General features: G+C 44.7%; 1 protein-coding gene across 2 annotated transcripts in view; it reads left to right on the top strand.

Moving 5' to 3' along the window:
• JAKMIP1 (janus kinase and microtubule interacting protein 1) overlaps positions 1-11,896 on the top strand; it is a 112,969-nt gene extending 101,073 nt beyond the window's left edge. The window contains exons 19-21 of one of the 2 annotated variants that reach the window (XM_035113222.2): positions 2,851-2,916; positions 8,246-8,290; positions 10,199-11,896. In XM_035113222.2, coding sequence (XP_034969113.2) covers positions 2,851-2,916; positions 8,246-8,290; positions 10,199-10,228 — 141 coding nt within the window. In that variant the 3' untranslated portion in view covers positions 10,229-11,896. Of the gene's footprint in view, positions 1-2,850; positions 2,917-8,214; positions 8,291-10,198 lie in introns of both variants that reach the window. The other variant, XM_060279034.1, reaches the window with a different exon arrangement.
• Positions 11,897-12,801: the final 905 nt, after the last annotated feature.

Below are 12,801 nucleotides of genomic sequence, written 5' to 3'. Positions count from 1 at the left end.
GTGGTGATGATCGGATCTCCTCATTGTTGGACAGTGGCCTTTGCTGTACTGTAGCTTCATTTCATGAAACTCTTGGGGATTATTTCTATAGGATCTTGTCAAATGGAAGCTGTCCTTCTAAACAGACTTTCAGCTACTGGCCTATGCTCAAGAGAGCCTCTCACACCCCCTTCGGTACCCAAACCTGCACAGCAGCCCTGCAGTGCTGCCATTTGGGTCTTACAACCCAACTGGTTGTTCCCACACACACCCTTTTTGATCACCTTCAACTCTAGAAACAAGGCGGGAAACAGGGAATAGCCAACCAATTGTTAAACTGCTTGATATAACTTTCCTCACGTCTTCACATGCTCTTCGTCCCAACAAGTTCATCCAGCACATAAATCATTTTTTGATTTCCTTGCTTTTACTCCACAAAATAGTTCTGAACATTCCACGGTCGCTACTCAGATTTTTGTCAGATTTTAAGAGGCTCTTCTTGAACTTTGATTTAAACAGAGTTAATGGGATTGCTGAACCTGCAAAACATACCTTTGCAAATTGCCCCTTTTTATTGCAATTACAGTGGTGCCTTGCTAGACGAATTTAATTCGTTCCACAGGTCTTTTCTTATAACGAAAAATTCGTCTAGCGAATCCCATAGGAATGCATTGAATTTTTTTTTATTTCCCCCCCCATAGGAACGCATTAATTGAATTTCAATGCATTCCTATGGGAAACCGCGATTTGCTAGACGAATTTTTCGTAAAACGAATTCGTCTAGCGAGGCAACCTCTGCTCGAAAAATCCTTTCGTTAAGTGGAAATTTCGTTAAGCAGGGCATCCGTTAAGCGAGGCACCACTGTATAGCATACAGAATCTTTACCTGGGCCGTTTTATTTTCTGTGTCTCTTCCTTTGCGCTACAGGCATCTGTCCTCTTAACTCAGAGTGTTAACTTTTTAGACTGCTCCCATGGGCAGTTTCTGTTGTAACCTTCTTTGTTCCTTTTGCTTCTGGCTTCTATCTACTTTATGGGCACTGCTGCCCCCATGGGTGCCCTATTGTTGTCCCTTGACCCTCTCCCATTGACCCATTGCATTGACTTATTTTTGCAGAATCTAAATGATCTTGGTACTTCATATCAACATAGTAAATTTTATGGAAAGGAGACCAACGATAACAAACTAGATAAACTAAAGGAGTGGCCAAGGGTGAAAGAGGAGGAAATTAGAGAGATAATCAATAGTTTCAAACTGGGCAAATCAGGTCTAGATGGTCTATCAATAGAATTATTTAAGACATTCATGGATTGATGGGCAGAACCCCTAGCTCAACTTTTTACGCTGAACTTCTCTGCGACCCTTCTCCTCTGCAGGGAGGTGGGACAGATTCGGATGGTCCGCCCCTGCCGCTTAATGGATCCAAATGGTTTCCAGAGAGTGGTAGGGGATGTTTTATCCCATGTTGATGGCCTTTCAGCTGATTCCCTGGTGGCCCGCTGGAATGCCTCTCCAATCTTCCAATCACTTTGTCATATTTCTTCAGATGATTTTGACTCAGCTGGAGTGAGAGCAGAATTTCATCTGCTTGGTCTCGCATTAAGTACACCAGGGTGTTTACTCCTCTTCGGGTTTATTATTTCACCCTGAGACTGTTATGAGGCACTAAAATCCATCTAGGCCACTAGTGTTGAAAATATAAATGGCTTAAGAGACTGGACATTAAAAGAAGCTGTAGCAAAGATCACCTTCTGAATTTTGCAGATTGGAATGATTCCAAATTCTTTGCCTATTTTATTTTATTTTCCTTCTACCAAAGCTGTTGATTCCCAGAATCCACCGAGCTGCCGTCCTTAGAAACAGACTCCAGGCACTTCAGGCAAACTCAAACATGAACAGCTTTATTTGGGAATGATAGGGAGCTCTGCTTAGCCGCCAGGTCTGCACTGGCTTCCTCCTCCCACTCGCCTCCATGGGACCCAGGAACTAACCGAGTGGCTTCTTTTTTGAAATGTTTTTTCTAAGAACTCAAAAGCTTCTGCTGTGATTTTGCCTATGCTTTGGTCAAAGCTCAGTGGAAGAGTAACAAGGAAAAGGTGCCATGTTTTGGTCCAATGTGTTAGGTTTAGAAGGTTCTTGTGTTCGTCTTTTGAATTCTAGTACAGAGCTTTGAAGCAGATCTCAAATCTTTTCAGGTGGTTGGTTGCTCTACTTTAGGGATAGCCAACTTGGCGCCCCCTCCAAATGTTGCAGGGCTCCCAACTCCCATCATCCCTGGCCATTGGCCCTGCTGGCTGGGGCAGATGGGACCTGAAGCCCAGGCACATCTGGGGCACCATGTTGGCGGCTCCTGCTCTCTAGTGTGTAAAAGCTGGATATTGTAATTTTAGATTTAGAAACTGCAATAAATAGTGAATAACAAGGAACTCAAGAAGGGGGAATGAGGAAGTCCGAAAATGCTTAGACTAGAAATTGAAAAATATGATTATGTCTTTTTTTTATTGTGGGTTTTTTTCTTTCCATTTTTTTCCTTCACTTTTTTATATAAAATGAATAAGAATTACTTATAAATAGAATACGAAATGGGAGTTAAGATGTAATTTTATGATATTTAGCTAAGATTTGGAAAGGTTATGAGTTAATTATAATAGGATGGCAAGAAGGGGAAGTGAAGAACTATGAAGAAATAAGATGTGATGATATTGTTTTGTATTGTTCTATTTTTTCTTTTTATGCTTAAATTTTTCATTTTTCATTTTCTTTTTTTCTTTATGTAAAATCCAATATCATAATTTTTTTTTAAAAAAAGCTGGATATTGTTTAGGAAATGCCTTTTTACCTTGAAAAAAAAATATTCCTGTTTTTTCCAGAGAATTCGAGAGCTGGAAGAGAAAATTGAACTTCAGAAGCGGCAGCTCAAAGAAATTGAGGAAAAGGTAGTTTATTCTCAAACCAATCAATGGTGTAAATTCTGGACTTCTCAGTATTTATTTTTTAGCTTCAGATTTTAATCTATTTTGGAAAAATGCACATTGTCATTAGAATTCTCCTAAGTCCAGGTAACTCACATCTTACGTGAGGGTTATGTTCCTGGCTATCACACATATACACAAAATCACGTAAAGCCAGAACAACTTAAAAAAAACTGTTAAAAAATGCTGCACTTACTTGTCTTCCTCCTCTCGCTTGCTGGATGATGCTTCTGTGGATAATATGAGGACAAGAGGGGTTTCAGGAGGTTAAGATCCAGATCAGTATCCATCATGTTAATAACAACAATCATAATTTTATTATTTATACCCTGCCCATCTGGCTGGGTTTTCCCAAATCATTCAGAAGAAGATGAGCTTTGGGTAAGCAGCAGGTCAAGCAGCAGATCATACCTTGATCCAGAGGCTGGATGAGGGAGAAGGGAAGAGAGGGACAACCTCTTATTTGCTGTGTGCAAAGGGGAGTGCCTTGGGGTGTACAGGAGCATTGTTCCTAAGCAGCAGCACTCTAAACCAGGGGTCAGCCAACTTTTTCAGCAGGGGGCTGGTCTGCTTTCCCCCAGACCTTTTGGGGGGCCGGACTATAATTTGGAAAAAAAGAAGAACAAATTCCTATGCCCCACAAATAACCCAGAGATGCATTTTAAATAAAAGGGCACATTCTACTCATGTAAAAACACGCTGTCACAGATGGGTGTTGGCTACTCCCGAGTAAGCACTCCACACATCCTCTGGACTTTTCAGAGTTTTATTGTGCATGCTATATACAGTGGTGAGATGTCTCAAATCATGTCTGCTCTGCATGGGGCAGAAGCCCACAATGGCGTCTCGTGGGCTCTGACCCCCCTTTTAAGCCTGGGCATCCAAACGCCCCTCCTCCTTGCTCTATGGGTCCTCCGTGGTCCCAAACCAGGCTCCTGAGGTGCCGGTCTACCTCCTTTCCAGCCCCTGCTGAAGCTAGCTCCTCCCCTGCTTCCCTGCTACCAGCCTGGAGCTGAGCCACCAGGACTCTGCAGAGCCCTGGACCCGTCTTAACCCTTCCTGTTCCTGATTTAAACTCCCAGACTTGCTGCTGCTCTCCCATCTGATGGAAGTAAGCAGAGTGGGCTGCTCTCTGCAAGCCCTCTCTCTTACATCCACTCCCCCTCCAGGCTCCCCCCTCCCCCCTTTCTGAGGCCTGGGTTGCCTGGTCTGATGTCTGTAAAGAGGGCTGGAAGCCTGACAGGTCTTCCTCCTCTGCTGTAGTGTGTGTAAAATCCTGTTCCCAGTTGGTGCTGGGTGGCTGGTCCATGTAGTTCCCTCCGTTGTCATCCTCCTCCTCTCTCTGGACAATTGCTTCCGATTCCCGGAGGGCTCCTTGGGTCTGCGTCTCCCAAGCTCCCCACCTGGGATCGCCCTCCCCCTCTGTGTCCCCTGTGCTACTGACATGTGGTGGTTCGGATCTGTGGGAGAAAGGAGCGTGCAGTTCCAGTGTGCGGCCCTCCCCTTGCATGGTGTGCATAGGTGCCTCCGCGTTTTGGGAAGCAGGAGTGTCCTGCCTGGCCATCAGACATTTTAACCCCCCCTCCCCCCACCGGGAGCCCGGGCTCGCTGTGGCACTGTAGACCTCCTCCTCTTCCTTTCTTTCTGGAACCTCTTGGCTGCCTTCTCCCTCCACCCTTCTGTCTAGTGTCGTTTGTGTGATTTCCTCCCCCTCCCTCCTGTCAGCGTCTTGTGTTGGATGTGTGTCACGTCCTCTGAACCTTGGGCTTTCCCTAAAGTGCGAGAGCAAAGACCTTTGACCCACGGGATGGACCTTCCTCGCTGTAGGTACTTCCCCCCTGAAGGTGACAGGGTTGATCTGTGTCAGAACCTTGAAGGGCCCCAGCCTTCTGGGTGCCAGCTTCTTCCCCCTTCCCCCCATGGGAAGGCCTTCTGACCACAGCCAGACCCTGTCCCCTCCGTGGAAGACCTTCTCCAGTCCCCTGTGATGGTCTGCCCCCTCCTTGTAAGCCTCATTGCCCCTTGCCACGTCTCCATCCAGTTGTTGGTGTACTGTCTCCCTCCTCTCACCCCATGCCTCAATGGGTGGTCCCCCAATCTCCCCCTCCCCCTGCTCTGGGAAGGCTCTGGGGTTTCGCCCAAGACTGGCCTTACTGGGTGTGAGCCTCGTGAAGACATGTACTGCATGCCCCTCCGTGGGGTTGTCATGATATTGCCTGAGAATCTTCCCTCTGAGGGAGTCCTGGGGCATATACCGGGCATCATTGCTAAAGAGTAACCCCTCTTTCTCTGCAAGCCCTTCCCCTGCCCCCTCTCCCTCCCTCAAGTCCCTCCGTATGTTCTGGGTAAAAGTGTCTATTCACTGTCCTCTTCAGAGAGGGGGTCTGTTGCGTGACCTCACCCTCCTGCAATTCCCTGCCGTCTATGGCCGAGACGCTCATGGGAAGCTTCCTTGGGAAAAGGGGAATCTGATTCTGCCTAGCAAAGTCCACCGATAGGAAATCATTGCTGCTGCCCCTGCAGAGAAGCCCGACTGTCTCCTGGGTCTGGCCTCTTGGCAGCTGCAGACTTACTTCCATCTCTTTGTCGTGCTGTGGGGTGTTACAGGAGGGCTCAGTTGTTGGTGCTCTGCCTGGCCCCTCCCCTCCTGATCTGGCATCCAGGCTTGTGTCTGTGCCTGCCTGCTCTCGCCATTCCTTCCTCTGGGGGCAGTGTTCCAGCCAGTGGCTGGGTGCATTGTAAAGGCATCTCCCGCCTTTCTCTTCCCTCTGTTTTCCCGCGTCAGCGTTTGAAAGTACCCGCGCGTGGGCTTTGTCCCTCTGCATCACATCTGGCTGGAGGGGTCTGTGCTGGGCTGCAGCTGCCTCCCCGGGACTGTATGGGAACTTGTGGCCGCTGCCTTTCCCCTCCGTCTGTCCCCTCTGCCCGGACTCGCCTCTCAGCCTCCTGCACTTCCACGCCACCATGCCTCTCAGCCTTAGAGCCAGCTTGTGCTGAGGGTCGCCCTACAAAGTGCTGGTCCGTCCCGAGTGTCCTCTCTGCTTGTCCAGCCTCCGCTCCTCCGGCTTGGCTGTGTTCAGAGCTGCTCGGTTCACTAAGCCTGGCTTCCCCTGTGCCCGGGTGCCTACCTGGTGCTTGAGCCGTTCCATAGTTGCAGGGTGCTGGCTGCAGCTTGCTCTCTGCTACTCCCCTCACGCATGCCAATCCTCCCTTGGCATCTCTCTCTTCTGTTTTAGATGCTGCCAACTTCATGCCGGCTGCTACATTTGCAGCCCTCTTCCCTCGGGGTAGCCATCAAAAGATTGTGGGCTTGCTGTCACAGATGGGTGTTGGCTACTCCCGAGTAAGCACTCCACACATCCTCTGGATTTTTCAGAGTTTTATTGTGCATGCTATATACAGTGATGAGATGTCTCAAATCATGTCTGCTCTGCATGGGGCAGAAGCCCACAATGGCGTCTCGTGGGCTCTGACCCCCCTTTTAAGCCTGGGCATCCAAACGCCCCTCCTCCTTGCTCTATGGGTCCTCCGTGGTCCCAAACCAGGCTCCTGAGGTGCCGGTCTACCTCCTTTCCAGCCCCTGCTGAAGCTAGCTCCTCCCCTGCTTCCCTGCTACCAGCCTGGAGCTGAGCCACCAGGACTCTGCAGAGCCCTGGACCCGTCTTAACCCTTCCTGTTCCTGATTTAAACTCCCAGACTTGCTGCTGCTCTCCCATCTGATGGAAGTAAGCAGAGTGGGCTGCTCTCTGCAAGCCCTCTCTCTTACACACGCTGATTCCCGGACCGTCTGCGGGCCGGATTTAGAAGGCGATTGGGCCGGATCTGGCCCCCGGGCCTTAGTTTGCATACCCATGCCCTAAACTCCAGGTGTTTCTCATTGAGAGAACATCTCACCTCTGGAATGAATAACTTGCGGAACCAGCCCAGAATTGTTACTCTAGTCACCCTGGCCTCTTTGTTGGAGTGCCAATACACAGGACAGGAGGGGGATAATTGTCCTTCCCTTTTAGGGCATGTGGGTGATCACCTTTGCTTGCTGCCACAGCACTACAGATCTCCTTCTCAGCCGCCTTGATGGCATGGATGCTGGATTCATTCTGGCCATATTTGCATGCCACGACGCACATGCCAGCCCTCAAGCAGTCCAGCATAGCCACGTTCTCTTCCAGCATGGGAACCACTCTCTGCTTCTTTGGTTTTTCAGTAGCTGATGCTGAGGCCCTGCATTTTGGGGCCATTCTGCAGACTCTCCAACCAACTCCTCCACAAGTTTCTCCTGCCTCCTCCAATCTATCTCCAGCCACCGCCCAAACTCCCTGCTATCTCCTCCACTCTCTCCCCACACTCCACCGTCTCTCCAACTACACCCAACCACTCTCTCAATAGCTGATGGCATTGTTGGCCATTTCCCTCCCCTCCACCCCACCCCCTTTCCCCACATGTGTGACATTCATTTAATTATTTTTGGTGGTCCATGTAAAGCTGCAATTGTGCAAATATAACGAGCAAAAGATGCAAGTTACCTGTAATGTGGTAGAAGTAGGACCACGACATCAACAATCCTGTCAAAGATAAAATAGGTGGATCAGGTAGAACTAGAACTCGCATTGCACGCTTTTTGCAAAGCAGCTCTTCTATATGGGACAAAGAAGTCATTCTGTATGGGGCAAGATGGTGCGACAACACACAGGTCTTAGACCCAGGAAGTACCACGTCTAAATTCTGGATATGATCAACCTTTGAAAATTCTGGGAGGCCACACCCAAGAGACTCCAGTGTTAGAATGGACAGATTTGTCTAGTTCCATTCTGTTTAACTTTCGCATGTCTTTGTTAGTTTAAAAGTAATGCCACGGGGCTTGGTGCCCTTACAGCCTGATCGAAAAACTATGCTAGGAAATAAGTGCTCCAATAGCCCAATCTTTCTGCTGCATGAGTGCCGGTGCCATAAAAAGTGTTGGACGTTAGCATTGGTGGTACTAAAAATATGATAGACGTAAAGTGGGATTTGCCAGCATTGAATATTTAGGAATGTGAATGTTGCTAGGAAATGGTTAGGAATGTGAATGTTGCTAGGACAATGGATTTATTTCCCCTGATTCATGAAAACATATGGAAATTATGAAAAGCAGTATAATATGTCCCACTGCATTTTTAAAAATAGTGTTCTAGCAATCTGAGGTTTGATACCGCTGAATCAATATTGCATATCTTACATCTTCTTTCTTCTTTTTCTTCTTTTCTTTTTGACCTTACTTTATAGTTTTTGTTTCTTTTTCTGTTTTTCTCATTAGCATTCATCCTGTGGTCTTGAGGAATCTACAGCGAAAGGATATATGGTTGGTATTATTATTTTATTTTACAAGGCTAATTTGTTGTTAGATTTTGTTAATTTTTGAAGATCTCCTTTTGGGAATGTCCGTAAAAGGCTGAAATATGAAATAAAAATGACCAAACTCTAGATCTTCAATGCTATCCATAAATTCTGTACTAAGAGTTTGAGAATGCAACTGAATTGGTTCATAATATGTATTCCTTCATAACTCCTTTAAGAGAGAACCCTTTTATAGGAGAAAATTACTTTTCAGGGGAGATTCGTATTTTTAACCCCTATTGGTCTTGCTTAGCTTTGTTCAAGCTCTGATTGTTAGGATCTCTTACTCGCAGGTAGGACCCTGGTAGAGACACATGCCCGACTGGCATGTTCTCTCCCTCCTGGTCGATCGTTCGGGAGCTTCAAAAGCTTTCTTCAGCCCGAACATCACAGCGACTGATGCCAACTTTGCTGCCTGATACTAGAGAGAGACGGAGCCATGTTACAGTGCTCCGTGTGTGTTTATATGTAAATAAACGTAGATTAGCCAAATGCTGTGCTACTGAGTTCTGTTACGCAATTGCGCAAACTCTGCAGAGCCATAAGTGCGCTGATGTCAGTTGGCATCAGTCGCTGTGATGTTCGGGCTGAAGAAGGCTTTTGAAGCTCCCAAACGATCAACCAGGAGGGAGAGAACATGCCAGTCAGGCATGTGTCCCTACCAGGGTCCTACTTGTGAGTAAGAGATCCTAACACTGATCACTTTTACTTCAGTATGCAAGTGAGCTAAGAATCTGCTGGGGCAAAAGTCCAATGCATGAGTCAAGTGAAGGAACCCTGGGAAGCCAGATAATTTTGCTGGGTAATAAGAGTCTAGACTGCTCAAGAGCGAGACAGCTCTTAAAAGCACACACACACACAAACAAACAAACACAAAAAAAGCTTTCTATATGGGGCCAGATTTTTTTAAATGGCTGGGCCTGAAAAAAGAAGGTGGACTGTAGCTCCATGCCAATCTGCATTTGCTCCTTAAGTAATGTGTGTGCTGCCACATTGATAAGAAATCAATGTTGTGTTTGTCGTGGCTTAACTTACACAACATAATTCTCACAATTAGTACTGTATAGTATGTGTTTGATAACTAGTAGCTGTTAATTAGCAACACATTGGAAAGCAGTTTGCTGGGATTTTGACACATATCAGTCCCCAGCCTGTCCCCCCTTTTTAAAGATCAGTAGTCTAAACCACTGAGCCTAGGGCTTGCCAATCAGAAGGTCGGCGGTTTGAATCCCCGTGATGGGGTGAGCTCCCGTTGCTCGGTCCCAGCTCTTGCCCACCTAGCAGTTTGAAAGCCCAGCAGGAAGGTAAACAGCATTTCCATGCGCCCCTCTGGTTTTGCCAGAAGCAGCTTAGTCATGCTGGCCACATGACCCGGAAAAACTGTCTGTGGACAAACGTCGGCTCCCTTGGCCAGTAAAGCGAGATGAGCGCCGCAACCCCAGAGTCATTCGCAACTGGACTTAACTGTCAGGCCTGTCATGGGTCCCTTTACACTTTACCTTTTTTTAGAACATTAGGAGGAATTGCTTTTGAACAGTAATATGTTGCACTCTTGGTTGTATAGCTAGCTTTCAAACGTCATAGAATTGTAAAGTTGGAAGGAACCCCAAAGGTTCATCTAGTCCAGTCAAACTTGCTTGTCTCAGGAGTACTGCAAAAAAGGTGCAGGATGAATTCCTGTATCTGTTTGTTCTTGAATTAGATTATCTTGCCAATTAATTGCTTTTAAATATCTATGAACATTTTTTGCAGTATCAACCTTGGACATATACTGTACATATACTGTATTAGAAGAAAGAAGCCTAAAAGATTTTTTAAATTGTGCATAACAATGAACTTACTTGCTATCTGCTGTATTCTCTCTCTTCCTTAGGGTATGAAAAGGGCCTTTGGATTGAACTGATGGATTTATGTGCAAATTCCAAAACTGTACAAGCAGTTCGAAGTCAAAATCTCTTTATTTTTCCTTGATGCCATTTACAACTGTTTGTATTTTTATGTTAAGCTGTGGGCTATTTGGGTTCCTCTAGGTATTTTATAAAATTATAGCTATAAACTGGAATTATTTGATAAGCTGATATAAACCAGCACACACTAAGAAACTTAGTGCACTTTTGAGACCAGTAAATTATTTATTATTATTTATTATATTTATATACAAAACAATGAATAAAAATGCAGGGGCCATTATTGACAGCAGTCTGAACTATGTCTACCTCTGTGAGTGTTATCTTTAGTCACCCAGTTGCATGATCTCAAAAACACAGTCTTCGTTTCACATAAAGACATCTGTACTGGAGCTTTCAGTGCAAAGAAGCAGTGGTCTCGTTCAATCTAGAGTGAAAGGTACTACAAGAATGGAACCAATTAAAGAACTCAGATTTCCGTTTTATAAAGCTAGCTCCAACTTAACAAGACTGGCTGTTACCAAGCAAGGAAGAACACACCAGGAAGAGAGAATGGCCATGCGGATCGATGCAACTCCTGTGTTAGAAGAAGAAAAACTAGGAAGTTCTGTGAAATCTGAAATGCTTGCAAAGAGATTATCGTGATCTCAGAAACAAAATTTAGTTTCTGGACAGTGTTTGACTGGGGATGTTGAGTATTAACAACTAAAATTCTGGACAAGCCTAGTACACTCAGTTGAAGTTTAGGTTGTTGTGTAGTTTGGAGCTAGAAAAACTGATTACTGAAAGAAACATTCAAAGAAACACAGAATGTTAAATAGAGCGCCTTAATGCTGCCAGGGTAGGGAAAAACCTGGTCATAACCCCATTTATATGGATTTACAATATTGACCATTTACAGTATATTTAAAAAGTTCTAATAAAACAAAAAAATTGAGCATGCGTTAGAATATGAAGGCACACAATGTTTGGCACAGAAGGAAATTTGATGTATGTATTTTATGGCATTGGTAATAGAGATACAATTTCTTCACCTTTAAGAAAAGTTACAATAGCAAAAAAATAAAACAATCTCTTATTGGGAATGTTTCTTGACAAAAGATTGTGCAAAGATAGTCAGATGAGATATTAGGAGGCAGCAGTGGCACAGTATTTCTTGGATGAATTCAAATAACTTTTTGTATCTGGTTTAATTAGTTACACATAGATTTAACTCTAATTATGGGGTCACGAAGAGTCAGACATGACTAAACAACTAAATAACAACAATGATGAACTGCAAATAACAGGCTAAATCTTCTTAGCCATTAAAAAGTACAAAGCTAGCTAAAAGGAAAGCAATGACCTAAAAAAAGAGAGTAAAGAATCAAATGCAAAAAATATTTTCATAATACTAGTCCAGAAATATAGAAAACATGCAACAATCATGGTAATAAGAAATGATCGCAAAGTGGTTAAATTCATGTGATATTGGGGGAGAGGGTGATTTTTTTTATTAAAAAAAAACTTGTTGAAATATCAACCCACCACCACCAAAGACAGAAGTACAGTGGGATTAATATGAATTTATTAAACCAACAACCTGCAAACTTTGAGTTGAGCATGACCTACATGGAAAAAGTAGGATTAGCCAACTTTATATTAAAAATGGAAAATGGAATTATCTATGCAGTGGTGGATATAGTACAATAACAAACCTGCCAAGAAATATATTCTTGTCACAAAAAGGGCTGTGAAAATAATCTGAAATAGTAACTCATTGGCACTGTTGTTCACAAGAAAAAAAATAGCCTTGAATAAAGCTTATTAGATCAGCCTCAAAAGTTTTAATTGCAGCTTTGGGAATCAACTTACAAGCACAAGTAGAATGTGTGGTTTTGCTTAAAAATCTAGAAGTCTATACTCTGCAGAAAATGTTATTGGGCAACTTGGAAAGCAGGTATGTTACAAAAAGTGTTATATATGAGAGTAAAGAACCTTAGACTAAAGATTGAAGAAAAATGTTTAGCTGTTTTGGAGCATTATTCTAGAATTATTATTTTTGAAACCAACCCTGCAATATGATTGAACCACCGTATTGTTATTATATGGTGTAGTGGTTAAGAGCGGTGGACTCATAATCTGGTGAACCGGGTTCACATCTCCGCTCCTCCACATGCAGCTGCTGGGTGACCTTGGGCTAGTCACACTTCTCTGAAGTCTCTCAGCCTCACTCACCTCGCAGAGTGTTTATTGTGGGGGAGGAAGGGAAAGGAGAATGTTAGCTGCTTTGAGATTCCTTAAGGGGAGTGAAGTCCAAATTCTTCTTCTTGTTGCTGTTGCAACAATTGGTTGCTACCTGAATTGGCAAAACTGAGTCGTGGTGAATGTAGGCTGGACTTCAACTTGGGATCAGATCTCTGCTGAGCGATGAACCTTGGAGAGGGGGGGACCCTTATTGTTTTATCCGTTGCATCTTGACTGCTGAATTCTGGCTCCATGCAGATGATGTTAACTTTATTTACAAAATTATACACAACACCCTGGCAGAGTTCCTAATGCAAGTCAGCACAGTGTTTCTTCTGGTCCT

Source organism: Zootoca vivipara, chromosome 9 (genome assembly GCF_963506605.1).
Source record: "Zootoca vivipara chromosome 9, rZooViv1.1, whole genome shotgun sequence".
Classification (NCBI taxonomy): domain Eukaryota; kingdom Metazoa; phylum Chordata; class Lepidosauria; order Squamata; family Lacertidae; genus Zootoca; species Zootoca vivipara.
This window is presented reverse-complemented; position numbering and strand designations above follow the sequence as displayed.